Raw genomic sequence first — 19,750 nt, 5'->3', positions numbered from 1 at the left:
CACTCTCTGGTGAGAGCTACCTACTCATTCTCGGCACAGTTGAATAGCTCTGTTGCCTGGCTACCCATCCGGTATTTCAGGTTTTTTAAGGTTTTAATAACCTGAACAACAGCAAACCTTTCAAAAATGTCTGTGCTGGAGGCTGCATCGCCGGACGCGATGCAAAAATAGCCTCAACCAGCAATGCAAAACCTTAAGCATTACATATGCTGTGGTCAGGACTGATAAATGTCGGTTTCAAGGCAGATCAAAAGCCGCGTTGTTCTGAACGGGTTACCTGGCAACATATAAGGTTTCTGTTGTTAGTGTTGATCTTTTTTTTTTTTTTTTGTCAGTCAAAACTTGGTACAAATAGCTACATCAGTCAGAGCTCATTACATTACAAAAAGTAACTTAGATTCATAAGTTAGGATTTTTCTTCAATATATTAGTTTGGTCCTTAATGTTCTCAAAAGAAAATGTCTTAAAGTGTGAGCCATTGTTGTGTGTCTGATTCTGTAGCTCCCTCAAGTTGCGTGTGTTTGTGTGTATTTACAGGTCCAGCTTGTATCTGCATTAGTGTGTAACGGGTGCACTGATATTTCTCCTTCTTCAAAGTGTTTGGGGTCTCCACGGGTGAGATCAGGCTTTCTGCTGGGCCGACACACCTTTCCAGTAGTCCAGTATGTCATGGAGATCCTCATCCTTGGCAAACTGAACCTTTCGCCTCAGCGCGTGTCCCGCTGCCACGTACCCTTCGTCCTCCATGGACGCCTGCCGGTGCCTTTTGCGGTGCAATTTGAATTTCTCCCACAAGCCCAAGGTCGGGGTGCACAGTAGCCCCTCCTCCTCCTCATCTTCCTCAGGGCTTGAGCAGTAGCTGAGGTTGTGGTACTGGGGTGAGAGTGGGTAGTGAGGCGAGAGCTGGGAGTAAGCCAGCTCCCGCTGCTTGGCTTGCCTGCTCAGGGTGAGTGGGTCTAACATAGAGGGCTTACGACCTCCTGGGTGGTGGTGGAGCTCCTGCAAAATCTGAGGGTGGTGCTGCAGCTCCTGAAGGTGCTGCTGAGAGCCTGGATAGGAGTGGCGGTGTTCATTATACTGGCGGATTCTCTGTGCTTCTGCTCGTAAGATAGCTGCTGCAGGGTTAACTGTACGGATGGCTTCTCCTCCCCCACCTCCCCTTTCTCCTCTCTCTCCTCTCTCTCCGGGGGACGTCCTCTCAATATAACGGGTCTCTGATGAGTGGTAACCTCCCTCTGAGCGGAAGGAGCGAGGGCTGCGGGCAGAGCCAGGAGAAGAGGAGGTGCTGGGCCTTTTGGAAGTTGGTGGTGCCTCCATGCTGTGGTGCCTCTGTAAAGAATGATGAGAGCTTCTCCCCCTCTCTTCTCTCCCTCCTCTTCCCCCTTTGTACACCGGGGAGAGGAACTCACCTCCTCTTTCTCCCCGCTCTCCTTGCTCGGAGAGAAGCACCAGCTGCGGCTCGGCAGTTGAAACAGCTCCTCCACCTGCAGAAGAGGGGGATTTGATCCCCTGTTGAAAGGAGGTTGACTCAGATTTGAGAGCATCTATACAGTTGTTGATGATCTGGTTTACTTTATCAACTTCTTTAGCTATGGTAGAAATCTCTGCTACAGAGCCCTGGGGATTTGCTTGTGGCGACATCTCCCTTTCTCTCTCTCTCTCGCGCTCTCGCTCCCTCTCTATGCCAGAGCCTCTGACCTCCATGTAGTTAAGTTTTGCAGGCTTGTGGGCTGGTGTTTCTATCACCTCCTGCAGCTTGTATGGATCAATCTCACCACCCTGAGGCAGGTAGGGCATTCTGGGCAGGCTGTCCCCAGCAGCAATCTTCTGAGAAACAGATCCTCCACTACCTCCCTCTATATCCCCTTCTCCACCGTACTTTAGCTCTATCAAAGTCCTCTGGATCCTGCTCATCTTTCGCTCCTTCTCCTCCATGATTCTTTTCTTTCTCAGGCAGTGCACGAGGAGGCCAAGAAAAAGCAGCATTCCAAACAAGCAGCCCAAAATAGTCATAATATAGTGGGTGGCTGATGACTGATTGGCTATCCTCTCAGCCCCCAACCTGCGGCCAGTAGAGATGGTGAGACAGGTGTGGTTGAAGCGCAGGGAGTTTCGTATAGAAGCCACACAGTATGTATAGTCAGTGTTAGGTTTTAGGTTTTTGAGCTCGATATCTTCTCTATGACTTTTTAAAATCTGGATATCGGTGAAGAAGCTGTTATTGTAAAGCACCAGGGTGTACATTTTCCTGTATGGATTGGGTATCTGGACTGTTATCACAGCACTTGAATGTAGCACCTGCTTCAGCGTCATGAGTGGACTGGTGTCTGAAAAAATGGGGTAGCTAATACTGATGACCTCATCGGGAGGTGTGCCGGAGGAGCAATCGTCCAATCCACAGGGAGAAGCAGAATCTGGGGACAGTGTGGTGGAGTCAATGGCGTTGATGGAAAAAAAGGGGGTCACGCTACTTCCCATATCCGTGCATACAATGCTGAGCACGTGTAGAGCGGTGCGCTGGGTCGACATGCGGGGGTTTTGGCTCAGGAGGTTGAAGCCAGAGAATCCAACAGGGGAGTCACACACCATCCTCTCACTGGTCCTGTTGGGGAAGGCAGCGAGCCAGTGCAAGAAACCCAGGAGCTCACAAGAACAGTTGAAGGGGTTGGTGTAGAGTTCACAGGTCGTGAGTTTGGAGAGTCCAGAGAACAAACTGCCGTCCAGCACCTGAATCCTGAGGAAGATGCAAAGGAAAAATCATTCATTATAACAAATCTAACAACCATGTTAGCTTTGCACATCTTATATGAACATTTGAACAGATTGTGTTAAACAGACGAGGACACGCGGTGAAAATGTAAAAAGTCATAGGAGAGAAAGAGACATTTCCACTACTTTATCCTACACATTGTTGACCAAAAGTTTAATTGCAGGCGTTTTGTACAGCGGCCAGTACAAATACTCTGTTACCGTTACAAAATTAAACTGTACTAGCAACTTTTACTTTTACTCCACCTCTAACTATCTTTGTTACTTGTTACTACCAACTAAATATCATACGAATAAGAGCTGGTAATGGTCTGTATTTATACAGAGCTTTTCTAGTCTTGCATCAATTGAGGCCATTTTATCTGACTTCAGGCAGCTCCCCCTAAAGCCACAAAAGATTTTATACTATTGTGTTTTTTTCCATGCATTAGAGAAGAAGAGTTCCCCCAGACTTGTAAATAGAAATAGTTGTGGAATTGGCCCACATTTGTTTCTCTGTCTTGAGTTAAAGATCCCAAACATCTATAAAACTTCTCTACAAGCCCCAAAGAACAGTTAAACTTCAGCTGCTCTTTTTACATTTAGGTGAAGTGATCGATACCAATTACACCGGCACAAGCAAGAACAAGACTGTAATTCTCACCAGAAACAGTGTGGATGTCAACTATAAGTGAAACAGTGGCTTGTTGCAGCATTCGTCATGATCTGCTGTCAGAGGTAAAATCCCTTTTTCTTTTTTTTCCCCACCCCTGTACATTTGATTGATTGATTGATTGATTGATTGATTGATTGATTGATAGATAAAGAGAGGAGGTTTGAGAGGAGATTGATGGATCGATCATGTATCGTCCTCCACAGACAAAATGTCTTACTTAATTACATTTGATGATTTATGGTGATTTTTGAAAAGGAGTCCTTGATCTTCACTTCTGGCTCGATGACATCACACCTGATGTTTAAAATGAAAGGTATGAATGACTGTTTACTTTTATGTCATAAATGCAGCTGACAGGAAACAAAGAAATCCTCCGGGAAATCATTCTCAGTTTTAGATATGCAACACATTCTATAATGACAATCATCAATTATTGAATAACTGTCAAAACATGTCAATATGACAGATACAATTATTTACATTTGTTGTGATAAAAGCATTGAGAAAGGGCACATCAGTTCCTTTTTTTTTCTAATTAGATCAAATATGTATTTGCACATGCACCCACTCAATACCTGTTCATGGAAAGATCTATATTCTCTATGTTGGGACATTCCCAGAAGGTGTTGGGTGTAACAGTCTCGATGAAGTTGGCTTGCAGGTAGAGATACTGCAGCTTGCCCAGGCCTCGCAGCATTCCCTCTGTCAGGTTTCTCAGTTTGTTATAGCCCATCTGGAGAACCTGGGGGAGAGCAAGACAAGTGAGATTATTCTAATCTCTGAGGATCCAGTCAGTGCCAGGCATTACTCACTACAAGCTGGAAACTTGCAGAACAAACAGACAACGGTTCAGTACAATTCATGTTTCACATGGTGATCTAAGCCTCTATGCTGTTGTGAATTTACCCAGATCATTCTTGTTCCCATTTTACCTTCTGGCTCTTCTCCAGCAACTGAGGAAGTTGTGTAAGCAAGTCAGCTCATTACGGCTGTGTTCAGCTAAGTTTGATAAAGCAGACCTGTCTGAATATTTCTGGAATCCATAATGAGCAGATGTTGTGTTCCTTGTACATGTTGGTGTGTGTGTGTGTGTGTGTGTAGTGGTGAATGAATTTAGATAGAGACAATAGAAGCAATATTAGCAGTGTAAAGAAATACTCCCTCAGTTTAATACTCCTTTATATGTATAGCACCAAATTTAAACGTTCTTCATCTCAAGACACTTTCTTTGTAGCAATGCCAGGTGAAGAAATTACAATATACATTAATAGAGAAACCCAACATGTTAGGAGATGAGTAAGTACTGGACAACATTGGAGACCAGAAGAGGACTCAAGGTGGATGGCCACCTGTCTTGACCGATTATAATCAATATTCAGCGTTTTCTAAAAGTGCCTACAGAAACATTGCTAGAATAAAAATGATAAAACATCACCTGTTTAAGTGTTAAACAAGTGATGTTTTATAATTGAATTTTGATGCTAGCAATGTTTCTGTAGGCACTTTTAGAAAACGCTGAATTTGACAGACTTGATTTGATTTGACACATTTTTCCCATAAAGGTACTGAGGCGCCCATTGTTTATCATATATAGATTATTTGTCTACTGGTGCAACACAGTGTAGAGCGTTTGAATGTTGCAACAGGTTTAAAAAAGTCTTTGCCAAGTGGGAAACTGACGACAGCAGAGGAGACTGTGCCTGTATGTCACCGTTAGCTGTGTTCGGAGCCACCAAGTTCCTCCACTCCGTTCAGTTGTTGTGGTGTCGAGTGGAGACACATAGGAGACACATCACATTTACACTTCTGTTCAATCTGGTCACAATGCGTCTCCGACCACCTCCCGAAATGGTTTGGCAGATCGGATAACAATCCGTCCTCGGTTGTATTTACACCTGTACGAGTGGTCAGGCGCTATCCGATTGCCATTACAGAAAACATATTTTAATGCCAGGTGTAAAGGGGCCAGAGAGTCACATAGGCTCAATCAGAATTGTGTGAAGTTTTGGAAATGGCAAAGTTGATGCTATTATGCCCAGATTAAGATCTTATTGTGTCAGTGTAAAATGATTTAGTACATTCATGGATGTAAAACTCACCTGCAGGTTGAACTGTGCTGAGAAAGCTCCGTCTTCCACATAGCTAATATCGTTCTTGGTGAGGTTCAGATAGGTGAGGTTGCCGAAGCGACTGAGCGAAGAGTAATGGACCGACCGTATCTTGTTCTCATTCAGCCTCAGATCCACAATGGTGCTGTTGGGGAGAAGTGTAAAGGCTGTAGATGTTTGGCAAAGAGGCAAAAAACAAGTGCTTTGAAAACATACTGATAAGGTCTTACCTGTTGATGTGGGCAGGGATGGATTCATAAGGTGGCTGGTTCATACTGCAGATAGCCAGCCACACAAAGCCCTTCTCCCCTTCAATAAGCCAACAATCAGCTGTAACCATTGGCAACCGCATTATTGACAGCAGTGTGAGCCAACAGAGGAAGGAGCTGGCTCCAGACAGGACCACCGAAGAACAACCTCCAGTCACGTTACATCTCTGCCGTCCTGTCCTCTGAGCCATTTGGGATTTTGTTGCAAGATTCATTGCAGAAAGACGTCCGGAGATTTTTGCCATCTAACATGTATTCATTGAGGCTGGAGCCATTTGAAAGCAAATGGAGTTTTTTGTTAAATAGAATTAGCTCAGTGAAGGATGACTTCACGTTTCTTCAGGTTCATGTCAGGTCTGGTCACAGTAAGGTAAACTTGTACTGCAAGTCCAAATGGTTGGAGATCTTTTGTTAAAGTAGAAATGAATAGAGTAATGGGATGTATCACTTCATTGACAGTATGTGTGCCTTGGTGAACTCGATAAATTGCTTAATCAGGGGGTCACATTTGATTTGTTATGTATAAACTGGCAAGTGGAAGTCAGCCTGGTGCCAGATTGGCTGGTACTCATGTCTTCTGTGGCCATCTGCAACTCTCATTGGACAGGCACCTTTTCTGTTTCTTCCTCATTGCTCACTGCTCGGTACTTGGGTGTGAGAACTTGTCCCTGGAGGCAGAGAGACATAAGAGACACAGGAAGAGGGTTTAAGGCAACAGTCTAATGAACACAGTGGCTTCTTTTAAGATCCCAACAAACACAACCCAGTTACCAGCATGAGACAGAGGAAGTTATTGTTACATAACAGTCTGGCATGCATGCACCCTCACCCACACAAACTCCCACACCATCACATACACAAGTCCAATTACTGCACACATCGGTTCAAATACACAACAAGCACCTGCAAACACACAGTTTGTTGCTACACACACACACACACACACACACGCACCCTCTGCCACACCATCAGCCTTGGGGGCCTCGATAGGCCTGAGCCTAGAATGGCCATGGATCTGATACCGTATCTAATTAATTAATCTCCTCTAAATAAAACACTGTGGTATAAACAGCTGATGCGTGATGGAACAGGACATACACTGAGCTGTGGAGTGGTGAAGAGGACGATGTGGGTGCAAACGAGTGACAAGGAAGGATGATTTGGAAAGGGAGAGAGAGAGAGTGAGAGGGGCATGGTGAGTTGAAGCAAATAACGAGGCAGAAGGCGGGACGAGGTGGCAACCGGAGAAAGAGGCAGTGATTCCATGAGAAAAGAGAGGCTGGGAAAAAAGAGAGACATTTAAAGTGGTTGTTTGTCCGGGAGATTTGCTAGAATAGTGGCTCTCTCTTCTCTTTGAGAGGCTCTCTCTCTCTCTCTCTCTCAGCTGTAAAAGCAACACACAGGATGTGACATGTGACATCATGTAGGTGAAGGAGGAGAAGAGAGTGGGAAGGAGCTCAAGGTCTGTCCTTCACAAGCATCACTTGGCTGCTGTTCTCACCTTATTGATTACAGATGAATAGCGGGGCAAAGAGTTGCGGATGCCTTCACCTCTGTTTGAGAACAACACAAAGCTCCTCCTGAACTGTCTTGTGTCCCTGTAGAGGACACAAGTCCTGACACCACTTCAAATATATAGAAATAACATTTCTTTGAGCCTTTGTCTCAATGTGCAAAAACAGGCCAACAAATGGAAACTATGTACAAGTGTTTTTCCAACTCTTTCCTCTCTGGTGACAAAGATGCTGATTCGCCAGCTTCCTGTAACAGCGCGAGTGAAATTACCGTAATAACCACACGTTGGCTTTGACGTGCAACTTCTCAGCTTTCAGAAACCGCTGGAAGCTTTCCGACAGCACAAAGTGCACTTGTGCAAACGCGTCGTCTGCGACATGCTCGGCGTTAAAGGGTTCAAATGTGAGCACTTCAGCAGATGAATTATACATTTTAGCAGTGTAGTTGCACATGTGATGTATGTGCAATACATGTGATAATCCTGCGTGAACCCCATCTCTCGAGGGTTGTATAATATAGGATTTATTGTCACAGTATTCCTGTACTGGCTGGTTGACTTCATGATGCAAATCTTTATTTAAACTTTGCATTTTTAGCTCGTAGATTTTCTGTTACTAGAATGCTGCCTGAAAATATTTGTATTCATAAAAAATGTTAGCGAGCCTCCGAAAGAGTTTGTCTCTCCATTTTCACATTGGCTCTTCATATAAACATCACAGTGGCATATATATGTGTGTGTGTGTGTGTGTGTGGGCAAGTACACACAAACGAGCCAGTCAGCACAATCTCTAATTGACGACGATGCTTCCTCCAATATAGCACGAGACAAACTACCCAGTTAGGCCACCAGCGCAGGGCTAGGAAGGAACTGCTGCCAGCTGCACACAAACAAACAGCCACACAAATGCACAGTATGTCCATTTTGCTGACCAAGGGTTAAGCTCGGGTAAACAAACTGTTGAGAACAGAGAGCATGGGGGTGCAGTGAGTAGGCAGGGAGACCAAGGTGTTTAGTGAATATGCAGAGACGGCTGATTTCCGCCTGACTTCCTTTCATACTAAGTGAAGTGATGTGAGCTGAAGGGCCGGGGGATGGAACAGGAATGCAGGCCAGCGGAGAGCAGGGAGCATCGGAGTATCAGTTATGACTTGCACTTGACCTTCTTTTGTAGTGAATACACTTGAATTAATGAATGTGGTACGCACAGAAGGAACTATTGAGAGTCTGTCGGCTTCTTTTTCATTTTGCATCATTCATTCGCCTTCTGCGGCTGCAGTCGCAGACCCTGAGCCAATACACACGCGCACACACACACACACACACACACACATCGCTGAGAAAAAGGCTGGGTGGGGAAACTCCAGCACTCAGCATCATGAGCGGCTCACTTTCCAGTCTTGTCACACTCAAAGATTTATTAGGTACAAACATGGAGAAATGACTGAGGTGGACTTTAACCTTCTGTACTGACAGGGTTACGTTGCCATGGCAGCAGTAGTTTCAGAATATATTGTCCAGATGATATTGCATGAATAATATGAATACGTAAATACCCGGAGAGTGTGGGGAACACTGGGCCTGCTGACACAACTCACAGTACAGTATGAAACAGCGGTTTATTACATTTTCTCACAGTCTGTTTACTGAGCCTCACTACAGGAGTCTACATACACATTTACACACACACACACATATAAATCAGAAACAGACTATCATGACTCGAATCTTCACACTTATCATAATATCAGCGAGGCATTGGCTCGTGAGAAAAATGAGACGAGTTAATGAAAATACTGTAAGTCACAACAAACTGAAAGTAGCAGGCTTCCACAGCTGCTGGAGTAAAAAAGATCTCTGTTGTTCAGTGCTCCCCTCCGAGCTCTGTGTGTGTCATAGAAAAGCGTCTACAGGATGACTCAGAGTCTGAGAGGAGAACAAACACAGTGCAGACATTGTATTCTGTGTAGCTGGGGTTAAATCTTTTCTTTCTTGTCAAGGAAGGTGCCCTTTCAGCTCACTTAGTTTGAGTCATAACAAAGTCAAGTGGTTAATAGTCAGGCCACAGGCCAGATGAAAACAGTGGTTAGGGTTTGGTAAAACGTGACACATGTTGATCCATCCATCCATTTTCTACCACTTTATCCTCCACATGAGGGTCACAGGGGGCGCTGCGCCAATCTCAGCTGACATAGGGCGATAGGCGGGGTACAGCCTGGACAGGACACTTTTATTAGTCATTTTATGTTTTTCAGTATTCCAATCTGCTTTCTTGTTGCCCCCCCCCCCCCGATCTCAACAATCATTAAAAAAAAGAAACATTATTAATAAAATTATGATTATATGCCATACAGTACATACACATTACCCTTCAGCGCTAAAATAGACGTCAGTGTTTGCATTGTCGTGAATAAAAACACACACACACACATAAGCCATTACGACACCGCACCACCCCTTTCTCCAGCATGTGAGTGATGAAGAGCACTTAGGTGCAGCCGGCATATACGGACATTAATAACAGGCCTGCATTAACATACACACACAGATGTCCATCACAGTAACGACTCCTCTTATTCCAAAGCAGTCCACAGTGAACACCAGTGTAATCTACATCTAACAATAAGTTACACAGTGTTTCAGTGGAACTGCAGTTTGAACTCACACATACGTGATAGAAGTGTTGACTGTAATCCTTGGGCAGAAGTTTGAGGCATGTTAACGCAACGTGTTGAACTGCCGTTATGTCTTATTACATTGTCAATGTCACTGTTACGTGATAGCCCTTCACTGTATTTAATGTAATAATCACCTCTTTATTCAATCGTTTTCATGGGTGTTATTTCCATGCTGAATGCATTTATTCCAGTGCCTTTTTATCGCACTCATTTCCTGTTTCTTGTGTGAGACATCGACAGGAAATGCAATCAGGACTCATGAAGATAATTATGATCCTTCGCGAGAAGATCCGTTTGAAATGACGCAGGAAGCGATGGAAAGCGCTGCAGTCGCTGTAGCTGTTGATGAGTTTCAGGAGACGGGCTGCACATCTCCGACTCGGCGGCAGGATAGCAAACTTCCTTCACTGTTCCCTGCTGTTACAGGGAATATCACTCAGGTCACACGCAGCAGGGAATCAAACTGCAATTGCAGTCACTTTTGACTCCCGTCTTATTTGGCTGAACTCAAGCAGGTTTGTCAGTCATGATTCTGACAAATAAAATGGGCCATATTTGCTTTGTAAGGCTTTTAATGCTAATAAAACTCCTTTATCGAATACCTGAATTTTAAGTGGCTCTGAATTGCTTACACGACGATTTTGTGCATTTAAACATGTAAATTCTACAGTCAGTATGGGAGGTGTGGCCATTTTATAAATCAATATTCTCCCACTTAATGATGCACGCCTGGAATTAGCAGTGACTCTTAGCAACACTTGTCCACAGATCTAAATTGAAACTGAAAAAGAATGCACAATAGCTGCAGCACGGTTTAAGTTGATATTTCTCATACAGCATATACGCTGCTCGCAAGATTCTTCATTTAACTTTGGTTAGGCGCCGCAGCTGCTCTGCAAATGCCTATTGTGCACAACTAATGCGGTAGGATATGTTAGGATGTTTTAGGATTGCTCCCAAATAATTTAGTTATTTATGAAACACAGAAGTAGGGATGTTAGTAGTTTACAGTTTGTTGCCTGCAGCTCTGACGGCGACGTGCTTGACGGTTTTTATGAAGCTTTGAGTTCATCGTGTAAATGTGTCCGCTTAAAGGCTTGGAAAATTCAGAGACTCATTTCTCTGCTCGAGTTCAAAGCCTCCGTTGGAGCGATGTGAGATGAATCCATGGGAGTCTGGATAAGTTTGGATGTTGTATGTATGTATGTGTATATTGTTCATCTAAAACGTCATCTACGGGGCACTCCTGCCTTGTTGGTGATGTCTCCCATGCAGATTTTTGACCTCAAAATGTGTAATCTGATTAAATGTAGATTTAACTAAATAAAAGATAGAGAGGACCCTTTGCCCCTATTTGTTATGAGCCTATTCATCCCCGAGGACGTAGAGATGTCAAACTGTGGACGGGCTTGTGAAGAATTAATCTTTTCTTAGTGTCTCGGGACTTCACATCAAACCGCATTACACAGTCTGTACTGAGCAGAACAAAACTACTCGCCCCCTGGTGTATATGCACTCACACACACACACGCAAACACGCACACACGCAAACATGACACAGATGCCACATGAGATTTGTGCAATTGATGAAGTGAGCCGTTTGGATTAGATTACAGAGCCAAGGGACGTGAAGGGAGGAAAGGGGGAAAAAAGAGGGGAAATGTAAAGGAGACGTACAAGAACGAAAAGGCGTTTGATCGAAAAGCCAGATCACTCTGAAGGCGAGTGCAACCACACCTCTCTCAGCCCAGAGACACGGAGTGAATGTGTATGTGTGTCCGTATGTCGTCATGGATGTCACGCATGTCTTTGCATTGTCCTCACGATTCAAAGACAACACGATTCAAAGACAACCGATAGAATAGTACTTTGTTCCATACCCTTTATCGGAGTGATTAACTTTAAAAAACACACACACACACCCCACACTTCACCCTAATGGTGAAAGAAATCGTACGTCTTCCCAACCCCATCACTTTAAGCCTCAGGGTCTTCAAAGGAGGGGGGTGATGGGTAGTGGCGATGGAGTGACGGATGGGGGAGTTTGGTGGTTGAGCTGACGTCCACACCCAGCGTGATGGACATTTCTATAAGAGACATGGAAACATGGAGCGTGACGGACATTTCTATAATAGAAATACTCCACTGCCTGGTTCACTCAGCCTGTGGTGTTGACAGAGAGGGCGAAGTATTCACTGCTGGGTTTGTACTGGATGGCAACTGGGACGCAGTGGGGGAAAATAACAACACTATTGATACAAGCACTTTGGCTTTTCTCATCACGGTTTTATCTGGAATGTCCATCTCGTTTTTCAGCAGGAGAGACTCCCTGTCTGTCTGTGTCATCTTTGCAGCATGGAGGTTATGCCACAGTAATAGGCTCTGCTAATGCATATATCTTCATTTGGCCTGCGGTGCTGCATTTGTCAGTTCCGAGCAGAGAGAAGGGAAACACGTGTGACAAAGCATCTGTGGTAAAGCATTTTATGGTTACGTAACGGGTTGAATATGCAGAGAGAGGAAAATAAGAAGATAGAGGCGGAGATAGAGAGGAAAAAAATGGAAGCAGGGGTGGAAATCATCAAAGCGACAATACATTAAAGCTGACATACGTGACATACTGTGTTTTGGTGTCACTAATCAATAAGTCCATGAAAACCTTTCAGCATGTCAATCAGGTGATCGGAGAAAGAACTAGACTAATTCATTACATGATCTGTTGAAATGAATGTGCATGATGAATTCAATTACAAAAGCAAATCTAAATTATTCATTAAAATCTCCAAGTTTACAAACAGCAACATTAACAGAATCCCAACTATATAGGCTGCTATGCTGTGTGTGAAAAAGAACCGGGAACCAGCCTTATGGTCATTTAGTTCATTTTTGATTCTGAAATGATGAATTAAAACATATTGCGGGAGCTCAAATAGAGCTCATAACCTAGAGAAACCTTCAGAACCTTGAGAAATTGCAAATCTAGAGGCTTCAAAATACAGAATTTAATGCCCCTTTTCCACGTGCATGGCGCAACACGGTTATTTTGCATTTCCATTAGCAATAGTACCTGGTACCTGGTACTTTTTTAGTACCAGCTCTGCCGAGGTTCCAAGTGACCTGAGGTGATACCATGCGTGAATACAGGGGAGAAACACGAGGTGCGGCAGCGGCGAGCCTCACCTCACCTCTGACTGTGTTATCCCTCACACACTGGGTTGATGTATGTGTGCCTGTTGCTGTCTCTCTGTTTGTCACACATAATCAATGGAGTGTGAGAGAGTGCTTGGTCATCGTTGTTTCCCATCAGCCCAAACATTGGGTTAGTTTATCGATGCCGGGCCTTAGTTTTGTTAACGGTACATCAGTCACATTGCAATCATAACTGAATGCTGAAGGCCCTGGTATACTTCCATGCACAGTGTGTGGAACCCAATGGGTGTCAGGGTAAAAAATGCTTGGATGCTACAGAGGTACAGGAACTGTGAGCAGTGAATCCCTGGTTCCTTTCCGAGCTTATTGGACGGTTTTCACTTTCTCTCCCACATCCTGTCTGTCTCCACTGATATTATCCAATAAAGGCATCTATGGCCATTACATTAATTTGATAAACAAAATAAACACACCTGTGTGTGTTTGCTTTCTGTGCAGGAGAGTGTGTGTAGCCTCTCCCTCTCTGATGCTCTCTGAGCAGGCACTAGGCCAGAGAGGGTTTTAACATGCTTAATGGGATTTCACACTCTGCAGTAGACACACGCACACACTCTCGGACACACTAATGTTGAAGATAAACATGTCTGAAGGCTGTGTGTGATCTAATACACGCACACACAAACACACACACACATGCACACTCTCTGGTATAAAAGGATTTGTCAGGCTCCAACACTGTACACATGCAAAACTAATGGACACCAACAACCACACAGTAACCCACTCATTTCCAAAAGACAGGGTTTTACACACCTGCCAGGATGAAAGCACACAGTCAAATAAATCCACGTTCCAAATCTGCCTTAGTGTGTCTCCCTGACACACTTAGGAAAAATAATTAGTCAGTGCATCTTGTAAAATATATACATGTACTAATGTATCCTTTATAATAAGTCTTGAAGGTCCAGTGTGAAACATGTAGGAGGGTTTATTGGCATAAATTGAATATACTACTAAGTGCATTTGTATAAGTGTGTTATCACTTAATGTTGTTTGGTTTGTCTTAGAATAAGCCTTTTATGTGCAAGCCCAAGCTTTGTGGAGGCTGCTGTCTTGCACCACCATGTTACTACAGCAGCCTGAATGGACAAACCAGCCAGACCATGCAGACCATCCTCTCTGGTATGTAAAGGCCCCTGTAGTTCCCTTGCACACTGTGGGAAAGGGAACTGCAACAAATCCTCTGTTTGTTACAAAGGAGCCCCCTAATCTTACACACTGGACCTTTAATAGTTATTTACATAATTTCACAAAGCATTATGCGCTTATGCTTAAGTAATAACACTGTGCAGTTCAGTTTAAGAACACATAATGAGGAAATTAGAGAACAAATTCAATGATGCCCAGTGCTTCTGGTGGAGCCTCTCTGTGCTTTTGCTCCCATCTAAACAAAAGTTACAGATGGGAGCTCATGGCTGCAAAGTAATATAAACAGACAGCGTTTGTGAAGGTAAATTTACCCAGATGAACTGTCTCAAACATGCTGCCATTTGCTCTGGTAAAAGGCCAGAGAGTGTTTAAATAAAAAAGGAGCTGCAGAAATCCCTGAAGAAATAGAGAAGAACGTGGCAGATGAAAACACCACAGCCATGTTTCCATCACCTCTTCTGTAAAATCGTCATAATTATGTCATGTTATGGAGCTGTTTTCATTTAGAAAGGCCCAACTCCATCAGCGATAAAACTTCACATCAATTATTTAAAGTTTCTACCAAATTTGGGAACTATACTTTTTTTAAAGAAACAATTATGTTCTGCCAGATTGAAGTCATGTGTATATCATACATATATATACATATGTATATATATACATGTGTATATGTATATATGTGTATATATATATATATATATATATATATATACACATATACAGTACTTTAATATGAAGGTCCCCTTTTGCAGCTTTAACAGTGTCCGCACTTCTAGGAAGACTTTCCTCAAGATTTTAAAGTGTTTCTATTAGAATTTGTGTCCATTAATTCTATGTATATATGTATACATACATGCATAGATACATACAGTCATGTGATAGCAGTGAGTGGTATAAAAACAAAAGCAACTGAGGACACATGTAGTCAGTACATGACTTACTGCGATAGTGTGCAAATGAATTTCACTGTGCTTCCTTCTGGTTCTAAGCAGGCACTGACTGCTGTGAATCTAATCAGACTGAAATTGCCATCCTCCATGAAGGAGAAACATGTGTCGAGCCAACGTTCAACCCACGGGTACAGAACATTTGAAAGTCAGAATAAAGCAGTAGTAGGCAAGATTTTTGAGTCATGTCCCCAGGTTATAAATGGTCTATTTTTATGTTCGCTTTTCTTCACGATCACTCAAAGCTGCTTTACACTGCAGTTTTGCCATTCAACCATTCACAGCCACAGTGAACAGCTCTTTTTTCCGTCACACATCTTTCATGTCCATTCACACACAGCTGGCACAGCCCTTATTTTTATAAAAAATGTGCTTCCCTCCCTCAGTTTCCCACTGAGTTGTAAAAAATCTTTTTTTCCCTTTCCAATTTTGCCCTATGCTGAATCAAATGATGCGAGTGTCGGTTCAAGTGAGGTAGCAGGCACTCAAAAAGTACCAGGTATTATCACTAATGGAAAAGCAAAAAGAACCATGCCGAGCCAAGTCATGCAGGAACTTTATAGTGGAAAAGTTACATTAGTGACTTATATTATGGTGGAGGTTATTATGGGATTATTGATCATAACATTAATGACATGTTGCCTTCTGCAGTTCATCTGTTTACACAGACACTACTGTAAGAGGAGAGAGAAAGCAGCTCGACTGTATCTGTTATCTGTTGTCTTCAGACCATGCAGGAAAATATGGGACCTCTGAACTGAGAGAGAGAGAGAGAGAGTGAGTGAGTGATTGAGTGCAGAAGAGAGAGATTTCTTAGTAATAGAAAGCAGAGCTTATGAGCTCTGGTAGGTGGACCGTGTTATGGCATGTCTGAAAACTTTTCCAAAGTTTGGTTTTAAAACTTCCCCAGACAAATGACCATGGGTATTTGCTATAACTCATAGTGGAAGTTAGAGTTCTCAACGGGCCTGAAAATTACAACCAGACCCGACACACCAGCATGAATTGTCCGTCTGAACCCGACCCGGCCCGAAATACAAGCATGGTGTTTTATTTGCAGCGGGAGCTGTTGCTGCTGCTGCTGCTGACGCAGCACCCGTCTCCTGGCTCACATCATCTGGGTCCTCTGATACCGGCTGCTGTGCAGCTTACAGGCGGGACTTCACATACTGTTGTACATTTGTCCTTTGGTCAGCAGACAGCATCCGCAACTGGTTGAATTTCGGCCCCAGGAATGTTGCGGCTTTGGGGAGTGGTGCGCAAAACCAGTGCGCATGCCGTTGACTCACGGCTGCCAGCTGTGCAGTATCGTTGGCATTTTGCTGGCAGTGATGTCTGAGTCGTTCTGCCCATAGCAGCACACGATGCAGAGTGGGATATTTGTCCCCCTCCAGTTCACGCTGAGCATCATAAAAGGGCTCCAATAATTGACACTAACATGCCCAAAGTGTCGTGGGTTACGCACGCAGCGGCGTCAGGTCTGCCACTCGCCATCAAGCAGGCAGCCAGATTAACTCTTCACCACACATGAACAAATAACATAGAATTTACAAACTGCAAGAAATGAGCAGAAAAAATTACACCCGAGGCCCGACCTCATTTGCAGATTTTTTTTGGTTTGTTGGGCTGACCCGACACGTTGAGAACTCTAGTGGAAATCATCTCTCTCTCTTACACACACACACACACACACACACACACACACACACAGTCTTGTACAGCATTCTTAGTGAGGACACTCGTAGACAAAATGCATCCCCTCACCGCAAACTTAATTATCACAGTTTAGTCCATATCTTCAGAGGTTAGTTGTAGGCGACTGGACTTGCTTTGGCTAAGTTTGAATAAACCTAATCCTTAACGTAACCTTAAACTAAACCCAACTCTAATCCTAACCCTAAAACCAAGTCTTAACTCACAAAAAACCCCTTCAAAGTTTTGACCTACTACACATGCGCATGCATGCACACGCACGTTTGCGCAGCATTCGTACTGAGGACACTCATGTATAGGCCCCTAACCCTAACCTTAACCAACTCAACTAAAGGCCTAACCCTAACATAAACCCAATACTAAGGCACGACTCTACTCAACATGGTTTGTTAAGCTTTCCATTACTATAGTACCTCCTCAACGTGGGCGGAGTCATCACAGCATGGCTGCAGGAAACTAATGTGACGTCATTTTAGACGCGACACACAAACTAGTGAAGCAGTTGTTATCAGTGTAACTGAATCATTTAAATCAGTTTATTGAAAGGTTAGTTCACAGAATCACAGACTCCGTCAGTCACTGAACTGAAATACGGTGGAAGGGCTTGTGATGCGACTCGCCGCTTGCGATCGTGGCAGTGCTGTTGCTAAATACACCAGACTCTTCTTTTCAATGTTGACATTTTCTTGCTAAATGTTGGAGATTAACGCATGTTTTTTAGGATTTTTAAGTCTTTTTAGCTGATCTACAGTTCGGCATCGTCCGGCTTGATTCTTGTGTTGGACGTCGCACTCATGACTCTTCCAGTGACGACACTCTCTGACCAATCAGTGGCCGGCAGTCTGTCGACATCACACAAAGTATTGGCTCAGCTCGCTTGGAACCTCACACACACACACACACACACACACACACAATCACAGAGTCAACTCTTTTCACTTCCTAATCGTTAAAAGTAACTCTACCACCAGTGTGTCTCTCTGCATGCCTGTCAGCATGTGCTGTTTGGAGTGTGCGCGCGTGTTTGTTTGTGTGTGTTTATGCTACAGACACCAGTGAGTAGTTGACTGAATTTATGGGCTCGATGAAATGGAAGTGCAGCCCACCTGCTCTCCAGGTTTCTACTGTGTCGACAGAGATAGCTGCAACCTTTGCTGTTACAGTGGCAGCGGAAATTGAGATAAACAATGGAAATAATGGAAAACAACCAAAGTAACTCTTTTCTGTCCCTCATAGTTGTTCATGCAGTCTCTGTCGGATGCCACGAGACCACACGTGACAGACGTTGAGCTACAGTTTGTTTTCTGCAGAACTCAACAAAGCCTTTCGTGTTATTAAATAACATTTATTATTAACAGAGAGCCATTGGTCGTTGAAAGTGCAGTTGTTAGGAAAAAATGTTGTTTCTAGTTTCAAGGTTGACTCCAAGAGAAAGCTACTGGGTTCATCACTTGCCAGGAAGCAGCCAATCAGAGCCTGGTGGATGGAGCAGATTAATCCAGAGAGAGTTTGTGTCTTCTTGTTTCTAATAAAATGATGTTAATGGTCATTAGACAGATGATTCTATGTAACATCTTGAGGACACATAAATTGGAGGTAGAGTCAGTTCAGCCTCTGTTCTCCTCAGCCAAGTATATTCAAATAAACTCCCTCAATTTACCTAATCACAGACTCCAGGGCCTTTTTCACTGTTCTCCAAAACCTTGACTGCAAAATGTCCCCAACAATCATAACACTTGTTTGATAATGTTGATACAGTCTTTAAAAGTGCACTAATGTGCTTCTCTTATTGAAAACATTTTTCGTTAACTGAAATGTGTGCCTGTTTTCTGTTATTTTTTCTCTCTTGCTTGGCGTTCATGTTGTAATTTAACATTTGTTTTGTTCCATCCTGTCTTTGTCATAATGTACTTCCTTTTGTTTCGCCTCAGAGCTGGGATGCAGCCACTGAATTAAAGCAGTTTCCTCTGCGGCACTGCCATTAAAAGTCATCTGCAGGTTTTTGTGCTCTGTAGTTGTTGCACTTACAATTTTTTATAACTTCCAAACGAGGAGGCTTTGATACAAAGCCAAGTAATTATGCAAGGTCAGTTAACTGCACATCCACTGTTAGTCAAGTCCAACCTGCACTTGACGTCGCTCTAAATCCCCAATTGAGGCGACTTCATTGGGTTTTAACCTCCAGAACAAGATGTTTAAAGGAAAGTATTTCAGAGATCTAGAGGCATAAATGCTTTATAATTGTAATAGTTAATAATTCAATATTAAAGAATTATTGTTTTATGATCACCTGAACATTTTTGTTACAGAATGAACCCAAAGGACCCACCAGAGGGTCCAATCCCCTGAGTTTGACACCCCTGATGATGTGTTGTTGCGATAGTGCTCCTGCTGCTAGTTGCATTTTGAAATCTCACCACAAGAGGCCAATAAACCCTACACAGTGGTCCTGTAAGCACACAGAGTAAACATACATTTAAATAAAGAATTGACATCACTCATATGCTTTTCTGCTGATACCAACACAACATCATGTTTGAATAGAACAAATGTTTTGTCTTCTCGAAAACTCAGCTTAACTCAAACACCTTCTAACTTTGGATGAAGTGGCATCTTTCATCATTTGCATTTGCTGAAGAGTCTCATCTATTTTCATCGATGCCCTACTTTATTCTTATTGTATTACACTATTACATTAATTTTTGTGTACATATCTAATTATCTTATATTATTTCATTT

The 19,750-nt window shown here is 43.3% G+C and overlaps 1 protein-coding gene across 3 annotated transcripts in view; it reads right to left on the bottom strand.

Moving 5' to 3' along the window:
- Nucleotides 1-554: 554 nt before the first annotated feature.
- The window catches only part of LOC131467453 (protein ELFN1-like), a 93,933-nt gene continuing 74,737 nt past the window's right edge, over nt 555-19,750 (bottom strand). For 2 of the 3 annotated variants that reach the window (XM_058641373.1, XM_058641375.1), the window contains 4 exons: nt 5,763-6,469; nt 5,524-5,677; nt 4,000-4,166; nt 555-2,734 (listed from right to left, as the gene is read on the bottom strand). In XM_058641373.1, the coding sequence (XP_058497356.1) occupies nt 622-2,734; nt 4,000-4,166; nt 5,524-5,677; nt 5,763-6,046 (2,718 nt within the window). In that variant the 5' untranslated portion in view covers nt 6,047-6,469 and the 3' untranslated portion in view covers nt 555-621. Of the gene's footprint in view, nt 2,735-3,999; nt 4,167-5,523; nt 5,678-5,762; nt 6,470-7,302; nt 7,400-19,750 lie in introns of all 3 variants that reach the window. The other variant, XM_058641374.1, reaches the window with a different exon arrangement.

The sequence above is a fragment of the Solea solea genome, chromosome 10 (assembly GCF_958295425.1).
Source record: "Solea solea chromosome 10, fSolSol10.1, whole genome shotgun sequence".
Classification (NCBI taxonomy): Eukaryota; Metazoa; Chordata; class Actinopteri; order Pleuronectiformes; family Soleidae; genus Solea; species Solea solea.
Note: the sequence above shows the minus strand (reverse complement) of the source record. Positions and strands in the feature narration are given on the sequence as shown.